This window comes from Narcine bancroftii, chromosome 2, assembly GCF_036971445.1.
Source record: "Narcine bancroftii isolate sNarBan1 chromosome 2, sNarBan1.hap1, whole genome shotgun sequence".
NCBI classification, from domain to species: Eukaryota; Metazoa; Chordata; class Chondrichthyes; order Torpediniformes; family Narcinidae; genus Narcine; species Narcine bancroftii.
Genome location: NC_091470.1, coordinates 332,834,146 through 332,860,532, shown reverse-complemented (window position 1 = coordinate 332,860,532; position 26,387 = coordinate 332,834,146). Strand labels below are relative to the sequence as shown.

General features: G+C 39.4%; 1 protein-coding gene and 1 pseudogene across 5 annotated transcripts in view; both read right to left on the bottom strand.

The window, feature by feature from the left end:
- Positions 1-26,387, bottom strand: part of tbrg4 (transforming growth factor beta regulator 4) — a 63,160-nt gene that overhangs the window by 20,393 nt on the left and 16,380 nt on the right. For all 5 annotated transcript variants that reach the window (XM_069922104.1, XM_069922102.1, XM_069922106.1 and 2 more), the window contains exons 3-5: positions 9,371-9,694; positions 8,660-8,831; positions 386-543 (exon numbers count right to left, since the gene is read on the bottom strand). In XM_069922104.1, the coding sequence (XP_069778205.1) occupies positions 386-543; positions 8,660-8,831; positions 9,371-9,694 (654 nt within the window). The remainder of the gene's footprint in view (positions 1-385; positions 544-8,659; positions 8,832-9,370; positions 9,695-26,387) is intronic.
- Positions 15,457-16,486, bottom strand: LOC138752233 (general transcription factor II-I repeat domain-containing protein 2B-like; annotated as a pseudogene).

Below are 26,387 nucleotides of genomic sequence, written 5' to 3'. Positions count from 1 at the left end.
TTTGTAGGCAAGATTCTAGAAGACTTAAAATAGGACAGGAAATCACAAAAATGTTATAGCTAAAAATGGTAGTTGAAAGAAAAAATTTAAGATTATTTTTGTGATCAGCAGTCCAAAATCCATAAAATATACCCAAGTGTTCAGGAATAAAAATCTTAATTGCCCAGTGTAACTAATGGTTACAGTGAGACAGTAAGAAGTATTATTTCAAGTATGTGTAACATATTATAGTATTAGCTTTTAAAGGTTACACTGACCCATCTTTATGCCATTAAGTCTGAATTTTAATTGAAGAGAGGATTAGGCCAATGTAGGGAGGTGGAAATAGTCAAACGTAGCTTTACAGAGAGAGATCCAATGTCCATATTATTTATTGCAACTTCACCTGTGCCAGAGCTTCAAATAAAGGCAGATTGAGCCACTTAAGGTAAGCAAAAGATTTTGTACATCTCATGACATCAAGGGGGCTCAGGTCTGGTACCCTAGGAAGAAGTTCAGAGGCCAACCGCTGGAAAACCTGTGTCTGCTGGAAATTCAGTTTTCCTGTGGGAATAGCAGAAGCCAAGATTAAACTGTGAACCACAAATTTTATTGAATTAATGAAGAAAGTTTTGAAAAGCAATTTTTTTTCATTTTAAATGTTCCAATGTCATCTTGTGCAATGTAAATTTCCAAGATTTTGTGATAATATACGCCATATCCAAATTTCAATGATTTTTATAGAAACAATCATGGTCTGTACACATCCATGGCGGGGGGGGGGGGAAGGGACATGGATATATCAGAGTAGCGCAGTAAGGGCTGATAAAGCTGTTATCGCACAGCTTCACTGACCAGTTCTAATCCTGACCATGAGCCCTATCTCCAGGGAACTTGCACATTTCTTCTGTGACCACAAAATACCTCCCAGCTGTCCCAGTATCTTCCCATATCTCAAAAACATGCTGGTACATTAAACATCTTCCTTAAATCGCCTCTTGTGTAGGTAGGTAGCAGAAGTGTTGGAGGAATTAATGGGCATCTGAGAGAATGGATTATAGGGAAATGTAGGGGAATAGGGTTGAAGGAAATGTTCTGAGAACAAGCTTTGACTTGTTAGGCCAAACAAATTCTTTCTATATACATGCAAACCAAGCTTTACATGATCAATTCATCCTAATTTTTACTCATTCAAAACAAATTCGCATTAAGCAATTAATAGAATTCCCATCCTTTCAGATGTATATAACTTCTTGTAAACTTCCATGAAGCCATAAAAATGTTTTAAAAACAACTTTTAGCTGCATATAATGCCAAAACTATTCAGGTTAATAAAAGTAATTATGATATTTTTCATTGATTTCATAATTATGTCATAACTAAACTATTTCTAAGAAAAATATTGTACATGAAAAGAAAACACTCCTTATTTTATTGATTAAGAAACCTTAGCCCATATATCCATTGTGTTCGAATGGGTGTGAGGTTAAGGTTAGGGGATATTTTATGATTTAACAACTTGAAACTCTCAGTGCTCACCCTTGGGTGTGCTGCAACAGGTGGAGGGGGAGGGCAGACTAATTCCAGGAACCACAATGTGACACGGTTTCTGCGCGGACTTTCATTTGAGCGCACTGGCGAGGCGGAGCGGGGCGCATTGTCAGGGTGACAGCAGCTGGAAATGGGGGAGAACAGTTGCAGCATCAGCTGGTGTTTCAGCACCGGCAATGGAGCAGGGAGAGGTCCCCGTGGAGACAGGTGTGTTGAGGGGCAGGTGCGGGGGGAATTTTCACTTTGCTGCCACCATCTTCATGTTTAATAACTTCACGTTTTTCTTCTAAAGTAATTGTTTTTCTTTTCCTTTTAATATCAGTCAGATTCTTTCCTAAATTTTCTTTTATCCATATTTAATGGGGGCACACACATTTGTCAATTGCACATTTTATTTAGGGCCATTCATACAATCTACTGAAACTATAGTTTTCCAGAAATTTCCAGAAAGACCTTGTGGTAAAACAGGAAATGGTTGCAGTTTTCTAAATCACAGTAACTGAATTTCTCATTAATTGAAGTAGCGTATAGCAGGATTTATCTGTACATTAAAATCCTCATTATCTAGAATTCAATCAACTAGAAACTCAATCAACTGGCAAAAAAAAATTGAGGAAATAAATAAATATTTCAAATGAATGAGACTGGGCGAATGGATCCTGCAGCAGGAGCCCTGAGACTTTGTTGGGCACATGTAGGTTTGTCTCGCTGAAGTAGTAATGCTCCTCAACGCATGCATATTCTTTTTGCTGCTGCCACTCACAGGTCGTCAGGGGAGGGAGGGTGCGCCGAAGGCATGACCAAGATACTTGTGTGAAGGTGAGTCAGGTTTTCAGTGTGAGGAAGGTGGTAGAGTGCACTTAGGGCCTGACTGGAACACTTGAGTCGGAGCTGGCAGGATAGAGGTAGCACATGGAGGGGGAGGGGGAAGATGGCGGGGTGCTGAGACTTCACGGTCAAGGTTCAGATTTTAGACCAGGCAAACAAAACGACCCTGATTTTGAAGTGACATTTTTAAGTTTCAAGGATCAACCTTAATGCTGGCATACATGTTAGGGGTTAATTATGATGGTGGTATAGTTAGCGTAGCAGCTAGTGCAACACCATTAAAGCACCTGTAATATCAGTCAGATTCTTTCCTAAATTTTCTTTTATCCATATTTAATAGGGGGCACACACATTTGTCAATTGCACATATTTTATTTAGGGCCATTCACACAATCTACTGAAACTATAGTTTTCCAGAAATTTCCAGAAAGACCTCGTGGTAAAGCAGGAAATGGTTGCAGTTTTCTAAATCACTAACTGAATTTCTCATTAATTGAAGTAGTGTACAGCAGGATTTATCTTTACATTAAAATCCTCATTATCTAGAATTCAATCAACTAGAAACTCAATCAACTGGCAAAAAAAGTTACATTTTATAAGTAATGAAAATTACCTGATTAAAGTGAGCTTTACATACTTAAAGACTAAAAAACTGATTTTTTTTTCCAAATTACATTTTGCACAGTTTTTTGTCTTTTAAATGGTGAATTCTTAATGCAAGTGTGTTAGTTAGGCAATGGAAGAGTGAGTCTCAGTCAACCGGAAAATGTGTATATCCGACATCCACAATCCTCGCAAGTGCCGTATAATGGGCATTCCGCTAGAGTAAGAAAATATGAATGTGGAAAACATTACTCAATAAATACATAGAAAGGAAAGGCCATATGGCTCCTGGAGTTTATTCCACCATTCAATTTGGCCATGGTCGATGGTGCCATTTCACACATTTGCTTCATTTCTGATCTCATCCCAGTCGCTCCAAACAGAACAAACTGTTTCCCTGGTCTTCGCTTTTCACCCCATTAGCCTCTGCATCCAGCACATCACCCTTCATGATTTCTATCAACTGCAATACAATCCCACCGTCTTCCACATCTTTCCCTCACCAGCCCTTCCTGCCTTCTTCACGAACCACTCCCTCTGTGACATTCTGGCCCTTTCATCCTTCCTGACCTTCCACTCCATGTCCCCTAATTCCTTCCCTTGCATCTGCAGGAGGTGCAATACTTCGTGTTATACCTTCTCCCTAACCACAATACAGGAATCTAATCAACAATTCCAGGTGAGGCAAAAATTCAAGTGCATCTCTTCCAAGCTTGTCTACTTCATTTGATGCTCCCGATGTGGCCTCCTTTATATTAGTGAGACCAAGCAGATGAAGTGACTAGTCTTCCTCAGATAGACGTTTGCATAGTTGGGGAATAAAAGCAGCTGAGGCTGGGGAATGAATCTCAACACTGTCTTCATACCTGCAACCTTCAGTTAATCAATATGAGGGAGTTTCCCCATCAGCATTCACGCATACTTAAGCCAAAGTCCAAAACATCTACTGAGTAAATGTCAATGCAAAAAAATTCTTGTAAGCCTTTTAGTTTACTTTTTTAAAAATAATGACTTCTGAATATTCTTTATGAATTGCCTGTTTTCCTTTCTCTTTCACGGAGCTTCCACCTGTAACTCAATGCCATTATAGTTATAACTCTTCTCTTTGGCTTGGCTTCGCGGACGAAGATTTATGGAGGGGGTAAAAAGTCCACGTCAGCTGCAGGCTCGTTTGTGGCTGACAAGTCCGATGCGGGACAGGCAGACACGGTTGCAGCGGTTGCAGGGGAAAATTGGTTGGTTGGGGTTGGGTGTTGGGTTTTTCCTCCTTTGCCTTTTGTCAGTGAGGTGGGCTCTGCGGTCTTCTTCAAAGGAGGTTGCTGCCCGCCAAACTGTGAGGCGCCAAGATGCACGGTTTGAGGCGTTATCAGCCCACTGGCGGTGGTCAATGTGGCAGGCACCAAGAGATTTCTTTAGGCAGTCCTTGTACCTTTTCTTTGGTGCACCTCTGTCACAGTGGCCAGTGGAGAGCTCGCCATATAACACGATCTTGGGAAGGCGATGGTCCTCCATTCTGGAGACGTGACCCATCCAGCGCAGCTGGATCTTCAGCAGCGAGGACTCGATGCTGTCGACCTCTGCCATCTCGAGTACTTCGACGTTAGGGATGAAAGCGCTCCAATGGATGTTGAGGATGGAGCGGAGACAACGCTGGTGGAAGCGTTCTAGGAGCCGTAGGTGGTGCCGGTAGAGGACCCATGATTCGGAGCCGAACAGGAGTGTGGGTATGACAACGGCTCTGTATACGCTTATCTTTGTGAGGTTTTTCAGTTGGTTGTTTTTCCAGACTCTTTTGTGTAGTCTTCCAAAGGCGCTATTTGCTTTGGCGAGTCTGTTGTCTATCTCATTGTCGATCCTTGCATCTGATGAAATGGTGCAGCCGAGATAGGTAAACTGGTTGACCGTTTTGAGTTTTGTGTGCCCGATGGAGATGAGAGGGGGCTGGTAGTCATGGTGGGGAGCTGGCTGATGGAGGACCTCAGTTTTCTTCAGGCTGACTTCCAGGCCAAACATTTTGGCAGTTTCCGCAAAGCAGGACGTCAAGCGCTGGAGAGCTGGCTCTGAATGGGCAACTAAAGCGGCATCGTCTGCAAAGAGTAGTTCACGGACAATCTTGTGTCTTGGTGTGAGCTTGCAGGCGCCTCAGATTGAAGAGACTGCCATCCGTGCGGTACCGGATGTAAACAGCGTCTTCATTGTTGGGGTCTTTCATGGCTTGGTTCAGCATCATGCTGAAGAAAATGAAAAAGAGGGTTGGTGCAAGAACACAGCCTTGCTTCACGCCATTGTTAATGGAGAAGGGTTCAGAGAGCTCATTGCTGTATCTGACCCGACCTTGTTGGTTTTCGTGCAGTTGGATAATCATGTTGAGGAACTTTGGGGGACATCCGATGCGCTCTAGTATTTGCCAAAGCCCTTTCCTGCTCACGGCGTCGAAGGCTTTGGTGAGGTCAACAAAGGTGATGTAGAGTCCTTTGTTTTGTTCTCTGCACTTTTCTTGGAGCTGTCTGAGGGCAAAGACCATGTCAGTATTTCCTCTGTTTGCGCGAAAGCCGCACTGTGATTCTGGGAGAATATTCTCGGCGACACTAGGTATTATTCTATTTAGAAGAATCCTAGCGAAGATTTTGCCTGCAATGGAGAGCAACGTGATTCCCCTGTAGTTTGAGCAGTCTGATTTCTCGCCTTTGTTTTTGTACAGGGTGATGATGGTGGCATCACGAAGATCCTGAGGCAGTTTTCCTTGGTCCCAACAAAGCTTGAAAAACTCATGCAGTTTGGCATGCAGAGTTTTGCCGCCAGCCTTCCAGACCTCTGGGGGGATTCCATCCATACCTGCTGCTTTGCCACTTTTCAGTTGTTCGATTGCCTTATATGTCTCATCCAGGGTGAGAACCTCATCCAGCTCTAGCCTTAGGGGCTGTTGAGGGAGCTGGAGCAGGGTGGAATCTTGGACTGAGCGGTTGGCACTGAAAAGAGATTGGAAGTGTTCTGACCATCGGTTGAGGATGGAGATCTTGTCGCTGAGGAGGACTTTGCCGTCTGAGCTGCGCAGCGGGCTTTGGACTTGGGGTGAGGGGCCGTACACAGCCTTTAGAGCCTCGTAGAAACCCCTGAAGTCGCCAATGTCCGCGCTGAGCTGGGTTCGTTTGGCGAGGCTAGTCCACCACTCATTTTGGATCTCCCGGAGTTTGCGCTGAAGATGGCTGCATGCACGACGGAAGGCTTGTTTCTTCTCTGGACAGGACGGCTTTGTAAGGTGAGCCTGGTGGGCAGCTCGCTTCTTTGCCAGCAGCTCCTGGATTTCCTGGCTGTTTTCGTCAAACCAGTCCTTGTTTTTCCTGGAGGAGAAGCCCAGTACCTCTTCAGTGGATTGCAGTATGGTAGTCTTCAACTGATCCCAGAGGGTTTCAGGGGACGGGTCCGTGAGGCGTGAGGCGGGTTGCATCGTCGAGCTTTGCTTTGAGGTTTGCCTGGAAGTTTCCTCTCACTTCGTCTGACTGCAGGTTTCCAACATTGAACCTCTTTCTGGGGGCTTTATTGTTCCTGGGCTTTTGCTTGAAGTGAAGATTGAGCTTGCAGCGAACCAGCCGGTGGTCAGTGTGGCATTCCGCGCTAGGCATGACCCTGGTGTGGAGCACATCTCGTTTGTCACTTTCTCGCACCAGGATGTAGTCCAGGAGGTGCCAGTGTTTGGATCGGGGATGCATCCAGGTGGTCTTAAGGCTGTCCCTCTGCTGAAAAAGGGTGTTTGTAATGACAAGCCGCTGTTCTGCGCAGAGCTCCAACAGGAGGCGCCCATTGTCGTTGCACTTGCCGACGCCATGCTTGCCCAGGATTCCTGGCCAGGTTTCTGAGTCTTTGCCGACACGAGCGTTGAAGTCGCCCAGGATGACAACCTTGTCGGCTGTAGGGGTGCGTTGGATGAGGTTGCGCAGGTCGGAGTAGAACTTGTCCTTTTCTGCTGGTTCCGCCTGGAGGGTTGGAGCATAGACACTGATGAGGGTGATGTGACGCTTGTTTTGAAGGGGGAGTCGCATGGACATGATTCGGTCCGAGAGGCCTGTCCGAAGGTTTTCGAGTTTGGAGGCAATGAAGCTCTTGACCATGAAGCCTACACCAGATAGGCGTCGTTCATCCGAAGGCTTGCCAGACCAGTAGAGTGTGTAGCCCGCGCCGCGTTCTTGGAGGCTGCCTACATCTGCCAGGCGGACTTCACTGAGAGCGGCTATGTCGATGTCAAGTCTGAGGAGTTCATGTGCAATGAGGGCAGACCGACGTTCAGGTCGGTGGCTGTCAGCCTTGTCTAGCATGGTTCTGATGTTCCAGCATGCTAGCTTGAGTTTGTGAGCATCTTTTGAGGGGGAGGACGTGGAGGGGGAGGACGTGGACCTGTCCTCGGGCCTGCGCAAAGGAGCTTTTAGGTGGAGTGCAGTGCGCGCAGTACTGGCCCCACCCTTTACACCCATGGTTCGTGTGCCGTGGCCAAGCAAGCTGGGACGTGGCAGCGAGGTCCTTGGGTCGTAGGTTTTATATCGGAGTGGCCTTCTCCTATGCAGGTTTCTTACCCGGGCTGGAGGGGCCTGCCTCCCCTCCTAGGTCGGTCCATACTGCCCGGACCGGGGCCGAGGCCGAGGTCGAGTGGGGCAGGCGGAGGCCCCGATCCGGGCAGAGAGTGGGAGGCGGCGGCCCCAGTCCAGGCACAGGGTGAGTTATAACTAGATATGGATTATAAGGTATTTAAAACCAAAAGTGATACAGACCCTAAAGTTAAAAAAAATTAACAACCTTTATACTTTTCATTTGAATGCTGATGAACTCCGTTTTATTTTTAGAGTCCAATGTCTGAAAAGATATCTTTTCTTTCTGTTAAACCCAGATTACTCCGACCATTTCAATATATGAACAACAATCTGCGTCTCAACATGGACAAGACAAAGGAGATGATGTGAACTTCAGGAGGACAAGAGGCAACTACCCTCACTATACATCAATAGCTTGGTAGTGGAGAGCACTAACTTCCTCAGAGTCCACTTAAGAATTGACCTATTACAGACACACATCTCCTCACTTGTCAGGAAGGCGCAACAGCACTTCCTTAGAAGTCTGAGGCAGGCAAGTCTACTAGCCTTGTTAACTTTCTGCAGGAACTCTCTGCAGAACTTTCTGCAGCCTCCTAGCGGCTGCATCACAGTGTGGTATGGTTGCTGTAAAGCATTGATCAGAGGTCAACAAGACCACAAAAGCAGCAAAGAGGATCCCTGAGGTCTCCCTCCATCTCATCAATGTGATTTATTGAGATCATCATTTAAAGAGGGCTTGCAACATCTGAAGGACCCCTACCAAACCCGCACACAGCATCTTCCAGCTATTCCCGCCAGGAAAGAAATACAGAAGTATTAGAGCCAGATCCACCAGGCTCAGGAACAGCTTCTTCCAACAGGCAGTGAGAATGCTGAACTGCTAAAACAACTTCCTGTAACTCTACTATTTATTAATAATATTTATTTTTAATATATGTATCCATGTATATGCATAGTTTGTCTGAATATGTTTGTCTGTATGTGTTTGCACCGTAAACCAGAGAATGCTCTTTCGTCAGGTTGTACTGGTACAATAGGATGATAAATAAACTTGCACCATTTCATTTGTATTAGATTTAATTTTTGTGTCACGTTGTCAAAGAAGCTGCTCTTACCATAAGCAAAAGCCATATCAACCAGTACGCCAGTCTTCATATCAAAGTGCTTCTGCATGAAATGATACGAGAGGGCACGTAGCAAGGGAACAGCGCGCCGATTTTGTATTGCTAATGCCACCATCACTCTTCTTGTGTCCTCAGGAGTGAAATGTTCAGCCAGTTCTAAACACTAAAATACAAATTCAAAGCATACAGTCAATGCATATACTCTGTGTAGACCCAGAAGACTAAAAATTATAATAACATCACAACTATCGGATGCCCCAAAGAACTTTATAAATGACAGGACCTTTTGAGGTAAAGTGCTTTCTAGTGCAATGAAGTAAATAAGTTCACTAATTTGTATTAAGTAATGGTCTACAAATAGCATCAAAATAAAGCTCAGGTCACTTTCTTGGTTGACAGACAGACAGCAACAGGTCCAATCAATGGGAGAACTACCTTGTCTTTCTTCCTATGGTACCATCGGATCCTTTACATCCAGCACAGGGCTGATTGAGTCCAGATTTTAACAACATATTCTGAAAACAGTAACCCAAGCTTGCTTTTCCTTCCAATCCCTTTTCTCCAGTACAACAGAATCAAACACTTAAAATAGCTAGAATTGAGCCAAAGCCGACAGAAAAACATGAACATTGTTAGGTTTGTTCATGGATGTTAGTTATTTCTTGCATTGATTATAATATGCACAGTCTGGATCCAATATACCTTATCTTGCAGCTTGTCCATCAGTGCATTTGACAAGTGTCCAACCTTCATCATTAACAAAGCCACCGTCTTTGCATCAGCAATCTCTGTCCACCGCAGTTCCACATGTTTTATGATGTCACTTAGCAACACTTTCTGCTGGTCTGACTGTGCAAAGCTTGTGTAGTAGTCTACAAGCGAAGTGAGATTTTTAAAGGTTAGACGCCTCAGCCGCCAGTGGACTTCGTTTTCAATGGACTGAAGGACTGGGTTCTTGGTATCAAGCCTCATCACAACAAGACTCCGCAAAAGGCTGATCAAGTTCCCATTCCAAACAACAGATATCTGAAAAGGAAAACAAGCATTTAAACCAGAAGTCACACAACCAATTGAATGCAATGTCTATTCAGACAAAAGATCCTCAACAGCATGGTGTACTGTTTCCTTCCCCCTTTGGGTGGCAGTATAGCTATTATTTGGATAGGCTTGCACAAAAATCCTCACCTCTCCCAAAGCATCCAATTGCTTCTCTTTTATATAAAAAAAGCTCCAGTCACACTGCTGTAATAGTTTGTTACAGGTAGTCTTCAACTTACAACCAGGTTCCATTCTGAGTGACCAATCGTATCGTATCTTGAAAGGAGACAAGTCGGGAACTTCACTGTATCTGTTTTATCATTCGTCCAATACATGACGGCCACCAAGGCCAGCTCTTGCGGGAGGTTGGCCACCCCTGTAATAGGCATTATTTTCCATAGACAGGCCCGTACTTTCACCTCAAAAGAGTAATTTTTATATTTACATTTTTTTTTCTTTAAAATTTGTACAGTATTTTTTTTCAGTCGTATGTTTGGATGGTCTTAAGTCACATAGGTCATAAGTCGGGGACTACCTGGACTAAGTACATAAAACAGCAAACCAGAAAAATAAATAGAAATGCACAAGATGACACAGGGGTTGTTGCACAACAATGTTTTATTAAGAAATGGATAGAGCAGGTCTACCGTATCATTTCAGAGAGCCACTCACATGAACTTGGATATGCTGAGCTTCTGAGAGGAGCTCTGTTGTCACTGACTACACTTAAGCCATTTCCCTGTACTTATGCTGGAAAATCTGACCAGTTAACCTGTATATGGTGTGTATTACAGCATAGTGACCCTGCTCATTACAATAAAGAGATACAGCTGGGGAGGGAGCAAGATAAAGTTTCAGCTAACTTGTATTTTTGGATAATTGACAGTCACAGACATTCAAGAACTTATGATTGTGAAAGCAGGTGAGCATGAAGTGTGATAATAACTATGTTCAACGGTTTCCAGTGGCAGGCCCTGCAGGAAAGTCCTGCTCTCTCAGCCCTGCCAATCAAGACCTACGTATGGGTCCCAAGAGTCACCATAGTTAAGAGCAGTTAGAGCAGTGTTTCTCAACCCTTTTCTTTCCATTCACATACCACAACGTAATCCCTATGCCATTGGTACTCTGTTATTAGTAAGGGATTGCTTAAGGTGATATGTGAGTGGGAAGAGAAATGTTGAGAACCACTGAGTTCGAGAATTGGCAGTCAAAGGAAGATTGACAAAAACATTCTGACAATGTAAGTTAGCAGTATTTTAGAGTAGCAGATGCATCTTGGCGCCTCACAGTTTGGCGGGCAGCAACCTCCTTTGAAGAAGACCGCAGAGCCCACCTCACTGACAAAAGGCAAAGGAGGAAAAACCCAACACCCAACCCCAACCAACCAATTTTCACTTGCAACCGCTGCAATCGTGTCTGCCTGTCCCGCATCGGACTTGTCAGCCACAAACGAGCCTGCAGCTGACGTGGACTTTTTACCCCCTCCATAAATCTTCGTCCGCGAAGCCAAGCCAAAGAAGAAGAGTAGCAGAATAATCAATTCAGATTAAAAAATATATATTTTATTGGAATTGGGAATAGTGGAGATTTAAAAAAAAGAATGATACTGCAGAGAAAGTAGAAGCTTGAAAGTGTTGAGATCAGGAGAGATTGGATGAGATGTTAGTGGTGGCAGGAAGAAGAGGATACCAAAGACTAATGAATATTCAGAGGTACAGCTAAGGGGAGACAAATTAAATCTGAAGAGACTAGAACAAAGGGAAAACAATGCTCAGAATGTGAATTACAGGATACAGGAGATTAGATAATGTTGTTCCGTTATTTAAGTGCAGCAGGGATGTGCCAGTTTAATACAGGCTAGTGAGCTTTATATCAGTGGTATGGAAATTATTGAATAAAATTCTGAGGACTTGTTGAAATGATTTATTAAAATGCTTTTTCTCCAGGCATCAGGGGTTGTATTTGTTAGTTTCTGACGACTACATGTGTTTTCGTGGTTTAACCACAATCTGTAAAATGGAGGGTAGTAACACTGATCTTTCGGGCATTTTGTGGAGGAAAGGTTTTTATTATTTTGTTTTTTTAATTTAACACTTCTACATAATATTTTTATTTTGAATAAGTTCAGTAGTTTTTGGATTGCAGATGATGACACCTCAGACCAATTTAATTTATGGGAATTTTTCCTGGACAGGAATGTATGTTAATAATGGGTAAAACAGTTAAGTTTTAATATTAATGGGATTAATAGACCCATAAAAAGAAAGAGGGTATTTTTTGCATATCAAGAAATTAAGAATAGATATTGCTTTTTTTTTTACAAGAGACTCATTTAACTGAAAGTGAACACTTAAAATTGAAAATAAATTAGGTAAGTCAAATAGTTTTCTCTATATTTAATTCTAAAGCTAGGAGAGTGGGCAATTTTAAAAAGAAATTACCAGTTAAAATCCAAGATGTAATTATAGATCCAACAGGAAGGTATCTTTTAATAAATTGTGAAATATTTTCTGAAGAATGGACTTTATTGAATATTTATGCACCGAAATGAGATGATCAGACGTTTATACAGGATACATTTTTAAACTTAGTGAAAGTACACAAAAATGTTTTGGTGGGTGGTGATTTTAATTTTGGTTTAGAACCTGTATTGGATAAGTCTTCAAGAAATATAGTGAAATCAAAGGCAGCTAAAACATTGTTATTTTTAACAAAAGATTTTAATTTAATTGATATACGAAGAAGAATGGATCCTCAGGAGAGGGAGTATTCTTTTTATTCTATCAGATTTGATAAGTATTCTCGATTTTTTTCTTGCCTTCTGCTCAAAATCAATCATGAGTGATTGCTGTGCATTATAAACCTAGATTATTATCTGACCATTATCCTCTTAACTGAGTTGGAAGTTGCAGAAAAACATTTAGTTTATAGATGGAGATTGAATTCTTTATTATTGAAGAGACAGGATTTATAAGGCAACATATTCAATTGTTTTGTGAAACTAACTTAAATTCAGTAGATAATATGTTTGTTATTTGGGATACATTGAAAGCTTATTTATGAGGTCAAATTATGTTATTCTTCAAAACTTAAAAAATATGAAAGATAATGACAAATTGGAAAAAGAAATCCAAAAATTATCCTCTGAGGATAAATATAGAATTTTAATAGATAAAAAATTACAATATAATACAATGTTAACATATAGAACAAAGAAAATGATACTACGATCTAAACAGAAATATTGAGAGTTAGGAGAAAGATCACAAAGTTTTGGCTTGCCAATTAAAAGTGGAACAATCTTCTAGAACAATAAATGCTATACAATAGGATAATGATGAAGGGACATATAAGCCACAAAGAATTGATGATGTATTTAAGAAATTTTACAAGAAGTTATATACATCTGATTCACAACAAGATTAAGAGGCTATAGATAATTATGTCAAAATATTACCATCTTTGACTCAAGAAAGTTTAGATCGATCAGAGTGTCCTTGTACTGAGCAGGAGATTTATGATGCACTTACTAGTTTAAATAATAATAAATCTCTGGGTGAAGATGAGTTTCCAGTTGAATTCTATAAAGAGTTTAAAGATTTATTGATTCCATTATTTATGAAAGTAATAAAACAGGCTTCTAAACAACATTGTCTTCCAGAAACCTTTTAAAATGGTGATAATTTCAGTTATTCCTAAAAGATAGGGACCCATTAAAGCCTACTTCTTATAGACTTATTTCTTTGTTAAATGTAGATTATAAAATTGTAGCAAAAGTATTGGCGAATAGGATTAATGACCATCTTCCTGATTGAATAAATATAGATCAGACAGGTTTTGTTAAAAATAGACACACTTCGGAGAATATAGTAAGGTCATTACATTAAAAAAGATTTAAGTCTTATTGTAGCTTTAGATGCCGATAAAGCTTTTGATAGGTTAGAGTGGGATTTTTTTTTATTAAAGGTGTTAAAGGCTTTGGTATTAACTTTATAAACTGGATTAAGGCCTTATATAGAAGACTCAAAGCTAAAGTGGTTAGTAATGGACAGATATCTCAATCTTTTAAATTAAATAGATCTAGTAGGCAGGGGTGTCCTTTATCACCAGCTTTGTTTGCTTTAGCTAATAGAACCACTTTCACAAAAAAATTAGAGATGATTAACAATTAAAGGGTTTTGAGATAAATCAGGTAGAACATAAAATTAGTTTATTTACTGATGATGTATTAGTTTATTTAACTCAACTACAAATATCATTACCAGGACACTATAGTAATTTGTTAAATTATTGGAAAATTTCAGGATACAAGATAAATTGGGCAAAAGTAATGGAACTTGTAAAAGATTATTCACAATGTAGACATGAGGTTTGTTTTAAGTAGACAGATAAGAAATATTTAGGTATAAGTATTGATATTAATTTGAACAAATTATATAAAAATTATATTCCATTGCTTAAAAAGATAGAGGAAGATTTAAATTAGTAAGTTTACAGATTACGTTAATTGGGAAAGTTAATTGTATTACCTCAAAAAAAAATTTCAAGATTTATACTGTATAAACAAGGTAGGAAATTTCTTTGGAAAAGGAAAGTGGCAAGAAAGTAATTAGAAAAATTAACATGGAAATATGAACAAGTAGGATTACAGCTTCCCAATTTTAATTATTACAGAGCAGCATAATTAAGATTTTTAGCTTTTATGTTCATTAAAATTAAACCATCATGGGTCGATATTAAATAAGATAGAAGTTAAACCAGATGAGTTTATTTAATAAATGGGATTTTAAATCCAATGTAATAGATAAGGAAGCTCCGATACGAAAACATTTGTTGAAACTCTGGAATAAAAATTAAATTAAAAATTGATGGATATATTCTTTCATTAAAAACACCATTTAATTAATCTCATTGATTTTTTCAAAAGATAATCTTTTTTAAACATATGGTATCACAAGGGAATCTCTAATTTGGGGGATTGTTGTAATAAAAATAGATTGATGTCTTTTGATCAATTATGATTAAATAGGTATACCTTACAATACATTATTTTGCTATTTTCAATTGAGAGAGAAAGTAGGACCGGAAATGATTTTAAAAGATGTTTCGAATTTGGAACAAATTATAATTGATGGAATGATTAAAAAGTTTATTTCAATTGCATATATATTATTACAAGACACCTAAAGTAGATTTGATTAATTCAAAAGAAAGATGGGAACGAGATTTGAAGGCATTATAGATCAACGTTTGGCAAAATTTGTGTAAAGAGGTTATGATAAATCCTATTAATGTACAATATAGATTACTTCATTATAATTTTTTTTACATCAATTGTATATTACTCCACAGAAATTGAGTAGATGGAGATCGGATTTATCTGATTCAGGGGTGGGCAATTAGTTTTCCCAAGGGGCCACATGAGAAACAGAAAATATTGTGGAGGGCCAGACCAATAGGCTGTACTAAATTATGCTTTATATCAATTCTATCTCTTTATAAAAGCAGTATTGTTTTGACAAATGCAACTGGTAAGAGTAAATGTGATAATTAAGCAATGGAAAATAAGCTTAAGAAAAACATTGTTTATTCAATCAAAATTACCCAAAACAATTGTAAACAAAATGTGCATGTTCAGAAATGTACAATTTTTGAAAGACCAGCATTAAATCAGCTTTATACAAATTTTTATTACCATTTTGCTTGTAGTCCAACCACCTCATTTGCGGTTTTTCAGTTCTTTTTTCTTGTTAGGCTTGAACAAGTGCATCGAAGTCAGGCTGAATGTCTAAGGTGGATATGCAAAGGACAGCTGACAGATGATCATCAGTGAGAGAGGATCTATACCTGGATTTGTTAAACTTCATCACTGAGAATGTTTGTTCACATATGTAGGTAGATCCAAAGAGAATCAACAGGTTCTGAGCATGCCTCCTCATGTGTGGAAAGTTCTCCTCCTTGAGAGAAGAGTAAAAATCCAACAGTGACACTGACTTAAAGTGCTCTGCCAGTGTCATATCACATTGCAGGTCAATGAGTTCCAACTGAATATCCCTAGGTTCATTATCCACACTGCAGGTAAAGGGAGAGGATATCATGTGCATTTCACCCTCAACTGTTTTGAAGTCTTCAAATCATCTTGAAAACTCACCATGCAGTGGTCCTAACATAGATGAGTACCTGCAGAAGTGATCAGCAGATGGTGGGACATCTTTCAGGGTTTGCATGTGAGTGAGTGTTGTTCTCCAGTTGGCTTTAAAGAAACTGCAACTTTCTCATGAAAGCCTTCACCAGGCTGTACATTTCATGAACAAAAAGGCCCCTACGTTGCAGTTTGGTATTTAGTTCATTCATCATTACAGTCATATCAACAGAAAATGCAAGATTTGCCATCCAGTTTCCATCTGAGAGCTCTGGAATGTCTTTGCCTTTCTTCTCACAAAACTGGTGAATCTCTGCTTTCAGGTCCCAAACTCTTTTCAGCACTTTGCCCAGGCTGACCCATCTTACAGTTGTGTGGTAGCCTATGTCACCATGTTCAATCTCATGCTCCTCCACGAGTGCAACAAACTGTGATTTAATGCTCGAAACCTTGATGAAGTTAACTGTTTTAGTTACAACATCAATAACATGGTTAAGTTTTAGCACTGACTTTTACAACACATTCTGATGTATGACACAATGCAAGAATACTAATTTAAGTTCTGGGTTGATTTCAGTCACTTTATCTTGCATTCGTTTCAAAAGTCCAACGATTTTTCCCCCGTTAGATTTGGACATCCATCCGTTGTAACACCTGCCAGTCTGTCCCATTTCAGTCCCAGTTTGTCCAGACATGCATTTACCTCCATGATCAAATCACTCCCCATCGTCGTCTCTTTCATTGACTGCATTGCCGCCAGCTCCTCCATAATCTTAGTCCTTTGTTATCCCAAGGATAACTGGGCTGTGTCGCAGATATCACAGGTCTCGTCCAAAGCCAAGGAGAAAAAAAAATCAATACTGTCCACTTTATTTTGCAGCTGAAGCTCCAAATTTCCCGCGATGTCCTCGATCCTTCTCGTCACGGTTCGTCTGGAGACGGGCTCATTCTCGAATGTTTCTTTTTTTTCGGGACATATTAGCACTGCAGAGTCCACCAAACACTCTTTGATGAACTCCCCCTCAGAGAATGACTAACTGTTGTTAGCAATTTTGTAGGATATCACAAAGCTGGTCTTGGCTGCAGCTTGGTTAAAAAAAAGCCTTGTTGCTTTTGCAGATTAGCTACCAAAGCTTTAGCTGTCCGTGCCGCTCGGCATCAGTCAGGTTTTTGTATTTCTCCACGTGTTTAGTCTCGTAATGGCGATTCAAATTGTAGTCCTTAAACACGGCGATCTGCTCTCCACAAACTAAACACATGGCTTTACCTCTGACTTAAGTAAATAAATACTTAGTAGTCCATGTTCTGTTTAAAAACTCTGCATTCTGCATCAATCTTTCTTTTTTAGCATGAGCGGACATTTTTGTGGGTTAACACTCTAAACTGAGTAAAGGTAAAGGTGTGCGCACACACGGATTTAGATACGTAGGCTACCTCTCTCTCCTCTCACTCTCCGCCCTCTTTCTCACTCATTCTTTTCAATCCACTGCCCTCCCTCTCTCATTCTTTCCAATAGATTTCTCCCTCTCCTCTCCCTCTGCATCTCTTGCCAATCACTTTCACCCAGTCTCCCCCATTCCGTCGCCCTCACACACTTTCCTTCCACTCTACCCATCTTGTTTTACTCACCCAATTTTCCCCTTCTATCTTCCATCTCTCAATCTCCCCTCTGCAAGTTTGTTTTCTTATCTATCAATAACTTTATTTTCGTTCTGTACTATCCAAGACCCTGCTGAACTCACTATCGCCCTCTCTTGCTTTGTTCCCCTGCAGATCCTCTCTGATATCTCCCCCCTCTCTCTCCTCTCCCTGATAATCTCCCTCCACCAATCACACTCTCCCTCCTGCTCTCTCACTCCCTTTCTCTCTCTCTATTTAAATTAGACATGCCAATTTGCCATATTAACCAATATAACTCGGAAGTCGGAGAGGTGAGCTCTCTCTCAGATGTCTTATGAATTGGTGCCCACCTCTTCCACAAGTCCCCGTCTCTCAAGCTTCTGACTGACAGTTCTGCCCTTGGTGCAGTGGCACCTGTTCCCCTGCCGCTGGTCCTGCCCCACTTCATGCTACAGAGGAGATGTTTTTGTAGGGTCTCGTCGACAGCTCATGGCGTCGTGTAGACTCCAAGCGCAGAAATACAAGGCCGAGAGGGCTGTGCTCAGGTGGGTGGACTTCAGTATAAACAGGTTGTCGTCTGGTCTTTCTGCAGATAAACCATTCACAGTTCCCCTTTGGTCCACGTGACAGGTTATGAGGCTCCTTTCCAGGATCTTGTCGATACCAGAACATTCTGTTGGCGCTGCCGCTTCCCTCTACCATACACTGGAGCTCCGTTCTGTTCCCAGGCCATTCGGAAACCGTGGCCAGAACCTGGATGGCGGTTACCCAGGCCCAATACCAATTCGGCCACTATCTAGCCCTTACGCAGGCCAGTCAGGGACAGCCAAAGGGCCGGATGTGGCCCGGGGGCTGTACATTGCCCAGGTCTGATCTGATCAATGCTTCAGATGTGGAACAGAACTTTAAACTTTTCTTCATTCTACGTGGTCATGTCCAAAGGTCAACCCTTTTGGGTTTCTATTAGTAAAATTTTACAATGGATAATTGGAGTGAATTTTCTTTTAAATCCTGAATTACTTTTGTTAGGAAATTTTGAAAGTATTACTCCAAAATTATTGTTTTCAGATTTCCAATTAAAGTTTGTTAAGTTGATTTTAGTAATAGCAAGGAAAGTGTCACTGTAACATGGAAATCTGATGTCACATTAACATTAGATAGATGGCATGTTGAAATTCAAAGTTGTATTCCATCAGAAAAAAATTACATAATTTATGGGATTTTTTTTAATTTTTGCAAAATTGGATTCCATATGCTAAAAAATGAAATTAAAATTATGATTTTATTAATTTCTTTCTTGATCAGTGAAGTTTTCCCAAAAATATAACAATTTTATGATGTTTTTGAGGACGTTGAATGTCAACTGATGCAATTGGAATTAATTACTTGTAATTGTTTTATAATGAAATATCTTATATTTTAGTTTTGGGATTAGATTAGTTTGGGGGGGATGATGATTTTTTTGTCATTTGTATTATTTTAGTTTTTAGATTTTATTATTTTAGTTTTTATAGTTTCAGCATATATTTGTTAATATTTTATTATGTTCTCATGTGATAACATTCTTAATTTTTGACTATGGAATAAATAAAATATTCAAAAAAGAAATGGTTTCATTGTTAAAGAATATTTGTTTAGAAATCATAATGGAAAGAACGCCAAAATTTATTAGTCTTAATGTTAATGGGATAAACAGGTTGGTGAAATGGAAGTGATTCTTGGCACACCTAAAAAAATTAAAGGTAGATATAGTTTAAAAAGAGTATGGGTGGGACAAATAATAACGTCTTCATTCGGCACAAAAGCAAGAGGAGCAGCAATTTTAATTAATTAAAAATATACCTATAATAACAGAAGAGACATTGAATGACCAAACTGGAAGATTTAGAAAGGCACATTGTAACTTTTATGCAGAATCATGGACGTTTATCAATATTAATGTGCCAAATTATGATGATGAAGCCTTTATGAAGGATATCTTTTTAAAAACAGCAGGAGGAAGACAAAATATACTGGTTGGAGGAGATTTTAATTTTTTGTTTAGATCCAATATTGGATAAATTAGCCAGAAGAGTAACAAGGGAAAAAGCTGCAAAAACAGCATAATCATTTCTTTTTTTTTTTAAATTTTTTTATTTTTCACACCATAAATCACATTAGCCATGATATACACTATTTCTTTTTCACACATATACAGTGACTTTTTCTCCCCCCCCCCCTTTCCTCCCAAACCACCCCCCCACCCCCCCCTCTCATCCATTTTAGGTATACAATCTAGGTTGCATTAAGCCAGTCAGACAATGTTGTCATTCAACAAAATTACACCAGAAATTCTACTGAGTCCATTCTTTTCTTTCCTTCTCCTTCCATCAACTTAGGTAATGTTTGTCCCCGGTAGGTTTTCGCTATTGTATTTAATGTAAGGCTCCTATACTTGTTCGAATATTTCAATATTATTTCTTAACCAATATGTTATTTTTTCTAATGGAATACATTTATTCATTTAAATTTGGTAGTTTCTTCCTTTTAATTTGGTTATGTATTCCATTAATATTTAAAGACATATAGTTCAGCGTAGCCCTTTTATATTTTGTTTATCTTCTCTTTCCGTTTTTCCATCATTACCTTTCCTCCTTTTCCATTTCTGTTTTCTTATTTTCAACTCTTTATAAGACAACATTCCTACAACATCTAACATTTTCCTTATTCTCCTATTTCTATCTTATTTATCCCCAATCTCCCCTTCACCTCCTGAGTTGTCCTTTATCCCTTGTCGGACAACCACATCTCCCCTCTCCATTTGGATTTGCGAATCCACTCGCAAGCGTCAACTGATTTTGCAGTGACCGCTATTTCCCCCCACCCCGCCTCCCCCAGAAAAGATTTCACTTTTCATATGTCACAAAGGTCCCTCTTTTAATTCCCTCCTTATTCTCTCTATTCCATTACCTTCCCTTATTAATTCTTGTCTATACTATCTATATTTTCCTCTAAGTACAGATACATTCATGTATGCTCATTGTCTCTATTCACTCTTATACCTCTTTACCTGCATACATATCAATCGTGATCATTTTTACTCTCATTACCCGTCTTCATCCCTCAGTCTATTTTTGTCTTTACCCACATACATATCAGTCGTGATCATTTTAACTCTCATTACCCGTCTTCCTCCCTCAGTCTATTTTTGTAATTGTTCTGCAAATTTTCGTGCTTCTTCTGGATCCGAGAATAGTCTGTTTTGTTGTCCTGGAATAAATATTTTCAATACCGCTGGATGCTTTAGTATAAATTTATACCCTTTCTTCCATAAAATCGCCTTTGCTGTATTGAACTCTTTTCTCTTCTTTAGGAGTTCAAAACTTATATCTGGATAAATGAAGATTTTTTGCCCTTTATACTCCAGTGGTTTGTTGCCCTCTCTTACTTTTTCCATTGTCTTCTCCAGTACCTTTTCTCTTGTAGTATATCTTAGGAATTTTACTACAATAGATCTTGGTTTTTGTTGTGGTTGTGGTTTAGAGGCCAATACTCTATGTGCCCTTTCTATTTCCATTTCATGCTGTAGTTCTGGACATCCTAGGGTCTTAGGGATCCACTCTTTTATAAACTCCCTCATATTCTTGCCTTCTTCATCTTCCTTAAGGCCCACTATCTTTATGTTATTTCTTCTGTTATGGTTTTCCATTGTATCTATTTTTTGAGCTAGTAGTTCTTGTGTCTCTTTAGTTTTTTTATTAGATTTCTCCAATTTCATTTTTAAGTCTTCTACCTCCATTTCTGCTGCTACTGCCCGCTCTTCCATCTTGTCCATTTTTTTTCCCATTTCTGTTAAGGTCATCTCCATTTTAATTATTTTCTCTTCTGTGTTGTTTATTCTTTTTCTTAAATCCTTAAATTCCTGTGTTTGCCATTCTTTAAATGACTCCATGTATCCTTTAATAAGAGCAAGTATATCCTTTACCTTGCCTATCTTTTCTTCTTCTATTTCACCATACTCTTCCTCTTCTTCTTCCTCTGGGTTGACCATCTGTTGTTTCTTTGTTGCCCTTTCCTCCTCTTCTTTCTTGTTTCTATTGTCTTCTGTGGTCTCTTCTTGCTGCAGGTGTTCTGCAGCTGTCGTTGCCGGCTGTGGAGATCGACTCCCCAGCTGGTCCCCCCTCCCGTCGGTGTGTTTTTTTTCATTCGCATCGCGCATGCGCGGTTGCGCACTTTTGCTCGGCTCTGCGAGCCATTTTTGTAGTCCATTATTTACCGACCTGAGGGAGCGGGTTTCTCTCTCCGCAGCGGGCCTCTTCGGACAGGTAAGGCCTTCACCTTTTTCCTCCTTTGTCTTCTCTTCCTCTCTTCTTACCGTTGCTTTCGACTTTTCTTTTTTTGTCGCCATCTTCTTTCCACCTTTATACTCACTTTTCTGTAACTTTTATTTCTGTGCCTTTGTGTTTTCTCTTGTTTTTCCCGACTTTTCTGGAGAGGGCTGGAGTTCACCGTCCGGCCACTACTCCATCACGTCTGGTCAACAGCATAATCATTTCTGAAGGATTTAAATTTGTTTGAGATATGGAGGCAGCTTGTCCCATAGAAAGAGACTATTCATTCTACTCAAGGGTACATGATTCACATACAAGGAATGATTTGTTTTTAATGTCTGTCCAGTATAAAAGTAGAGTGGTAAAAACTGAATATTTAGTGAGACTTTTATCAGATCATTTGCTATTAACTATTACAATAATGGAAAAACAAGAAAATGTGTATAGGTGGCATCTCAATGCTACACTGTTGAGAAGGAAAGACTTTCGTGAGTTAATTAAGAAACGGTTCGAACTATTTTATGAAACTAATTTTTCTTCTACTGATAATGGCTTTTTAATATGAGATATGCTTAAAGCTTACTTAAGAGGACAAATTATTTCTTATACAAAAATCTTAAGCGCAAATATCCTACAGAGTTGGATGGCTTGGAGAAATATAACAAAACTAGAAAAAGAGCAAAGAACAGGGTTTCAAGAAAAAAGTATAGATTATTAGAGAATAAATAACCAAGATTTAACACCGTACAAACATATAGAACAGAAAAAAGCTATATTAAAAACTAAAAAATATTATGAATTCAGAGAATGAGCACACAAAATTCGATCTTGGCAGGTAAAGGCAGAGGAGTCATCTCGAATGATGAATGCAATAAAAACATATGATAACATAGAATCAAAAATAAATAAATAATATTTTGACAATACTATACAAACTTGGATAAATCAGAATTATTAGGAGATGAAAATGAGATGGACAAATTTTTAGCAAATATTGAACTTCCAAAATTATAAGATATAGAGAATGTGTTGATTTCTTCATAAGAGAAGAAATTGAAAAAGCTTTGGGTTTTCTACAAGCTAATAAGTCCCCAGAGGAGGATGGGTTTCCTCCCAAGTTCTATAGATTATTTAAAGACTTGCTGATGGTTCTTATGATGAATGTATTGGATTGGGCGGTGGGGACCCAGATTCTCCAGGAATCCTTCTCAACTGCTATAATTATAGTGCATTAAAGAAAGGTAGAGCCCATTAAAAACTTCATCATATAGACCTATATCTCTTCTGAATGCTGATTATAAGATTTTTGCGAAAGTGCTGGCTAATAGATTGGGGGAACATCTACCAAAATTAATACATAGAGATCAGGTGGGATTTATTAAAGGAAGACATTCTACATATAGTCTGGATAAACTATTTAACATAATAGATATGGCAAAATCACAGTTGAATTTGAGTATAACAGGCTCCCTAGAAGCTGAAAAATAATTCAATCATTTAGAATGTTCTTTTCTTTTTAAGACATGGGAAAAACTTGGTATAGGAAGAAAATTTATAAATTAGATAAGAACTTTTTATCATAAAGCACAAGCTAAAATTATAACTAACAATCAAATGTTGACTTTTTTTTCCCCCTTGAGTAGATCAAGTAGGCAGAGGTGTCCTCTGTCTCTGGCACTTTTTATCCAAGTGATTGACCTGCTGGCAGAGATTATAAGGACAGATCTGGATATTAAGGGCTTCAAAGTTGGACAGGAAGAACATAAAATTAGCTTATTTGCTGATCATGTACTACTATGTATGTCTGACCTGGCTGAGTCCTTGTTAAAATTATAATCAACATTAGAAAAATATAGAAGAGTATCAGGTTATAAAATAAATATGAACAAGAGTGATAATGCCATTGATGAATTTTGATTATGAAAGATATCAAAAAGGTAGTAGATTTAAATGGAAGACAGATGGAATTAAATATTTGGGAATAATGACAGATAATAATTTACAGAATTTATATAAATTTATTATACTCCTCTTTTAGAAAAAGTAGAGAAAGATTTACAGAAATGGAAAGACCTGATTATTTTGGTGAGAAGAGCAAATTGTATTCAAATGAAGGTGATGCGAAGATTACAGTATAATTTTCAATTGCTGCCGATTGCACTACCTAAAAATGCCTTTAAATTAGTAATTATACAAGGCAATTCATATGGAATAGTAAAGTGCCAAGAATTTATTTGGAAAAGCTAGCATGGGATTATAAACTGGAATTTAGGCTTCCAGATTTTAAGTCCTATTATTTATCAGCACAAGTTAGATTTGTATCATGCTTCTTTGAAGAAGACAGTCCCCCTTCTTGGATCTGAATGAGGACAGCGAAGGATTTTTATTTATAAGTTGAACGTTAAGTTAATAATAAAAGACATATAACCCTATATTAATATATAGGATTAGAATATGGCAAGAAATAAATGAGTGTATTAGGAAAAAGCAGGGCTATTACTAAGGACACCATTATGTAAAAATTTAATGCTGCCTATGAAGCTGGGGAACAAAACATTGAATTCATGGTATGATAAAGGAATAAGATATGACTTTTAAACAATTAAGAAATAAATACTGAGTAGCTAATGGATTTTCTTTTGTTTTCTCCAGCTAAAATCTTTCTTAAGAGAAAGATGAGGCCATATTTGACCCCACCTAAAATTAGTGAAATGCAATGAACAATTTGGCTGGGGAATACACCTAAATTTATAACTAAGATGTTCCATGCTCTCCAGAATGAAATTGCAAAACCAGGTTTACAGAGATTGAGAGTAGATGGGAGTCAGATCGAGGTGTTGCAATAATGGAAGGATGTTGGTCTGATTGGTGTTTGAATAGCATGACATCAATTACAAATGCAAAATATGGAGTAGTGCAATATAATTTCCTATACTAATTATATCTTACATCACAGAAGTTGCACAAATCAAAATCTGAAATATAAGAGATGAGTTTCAGGTGTGGGACAGAAATAGGAACATTTGTACATGGTACATGCTACAGGATATTACTGAAATATTAACAAGAATAACAGGGGTGGTCTTCATGGGTGACCAGAAGCTTTATCTATTTGGGTAACCTTATTAAAATAAGCAATAAATTAACTAAATTCCAAATTTCATTTGTTAAAATAGCCTTCGCAATGGCTAAGAAATGTACTACAATTACTTGGAAATCCAGCTCTCCTCTACATATAGCATGATGGACTGCAGAGATGAATAGTTGCACACCTATGGAAAAAATTGCATACAACTTAAAGAACAAATATGGCACATATGTTAAGATAATGGCAGCCACATTTGGATCATATAGGAGCCCAATTATAATTATAAATATAATAATAAAAAGAACAATAATAGATGCTGCTACAAGTGATTTTCCATATAGAATTTTTTTAATGGTTACTATAAGTGTGAACCCTGACAGTGATAATATGAAAAGTGTGGGGGGGGGGGGGGGGGGCGGGTGCTTTATTATGTTTGTTTTATTTTTGTAAGGTTTTTATTCTTTGGCTTGGCTTCGCGGACGAAGATTTATGGAGGAGTAATGTCCACATCAGCTGCAGGCTCGTTTGTGGCTGACCAGTCCGATGCGGGACAGGCAGACACGGTTGCAGCGGCTGCTGGGGAAAATTGGTTGATTGGGGTTGGGTGTTGGGTTTTTCCTCCTTTGTCTTTTGTCAGTGAGGTGGGCTCTGTGGTCTTCTTCAAAGGAGGTTGCTGCCCGCAAAACTGAGGCGCCAAGATGCACGGTTTGAGGCGATATCAGCCCACTGGCGGTGGTCAATGCGGCAGGCACCAAGAGATTTCTTTAGGGAGTCCTTGTACCTCTTCTTTGGTGCACATCTGTCTCGGTGGCCAGTGGAGAGCTCGCCATATAGCACGATCTTGGGAAGGCGATGGTCCTCCATTCTGGAGACGTGACCTACCCAGCGCAGTTTGATTTTCAGCAGCGTGGATTTGATGCTGTCGGCCTCTGCCATCTCGAGTACTTCGATGTTGGAGATGAAGTCGCTCCAATGAATGTTGAGGATGGAGCGGAGACAACGCTGGTGGAAGCGTTCTAGGGGCCATAGGTGATGGCGGTAGAGGACCCATGATTCGGAGCCGAACAGGAGTGTGGGTATGACAACGGCTCTGTATTACGCTAATCTTTGTGAGGTTTTTCAGTTGGTTGGTTTTCTAGACTCTTTTGTGTAGTCTTCCAAAGGCGCTATTTGCCTTGGCGAGTCTGTTGTCTATCTTGTTGTCAATCCTTGCATCCGATGAAATGGTGCAGCCGAGATAGGTAAACTGGTTGACTGTTTTGAGTTTTGTGTGCCCAATGGAGATGTGGGGGGGGCTGGTAGTCATGGTGGGGAGCTGGCTGATGGAGGACCTCAGTTTTCTTCAGGCTGACTTCCAGGCCAAACATTTTGGCAGTTTCCACAAAACAGGACGTCAAGCGCTGAAGAGCTGGCTCTGAATGGGCAACTAAAGCGGCATCGTCTGCAAAGAGTAGTTCACGGACAAGTTTCTCTTGTGTCTTGGTGTGAGCTTGCAGGCGCCTCAGATTGAAGAGACTGCCA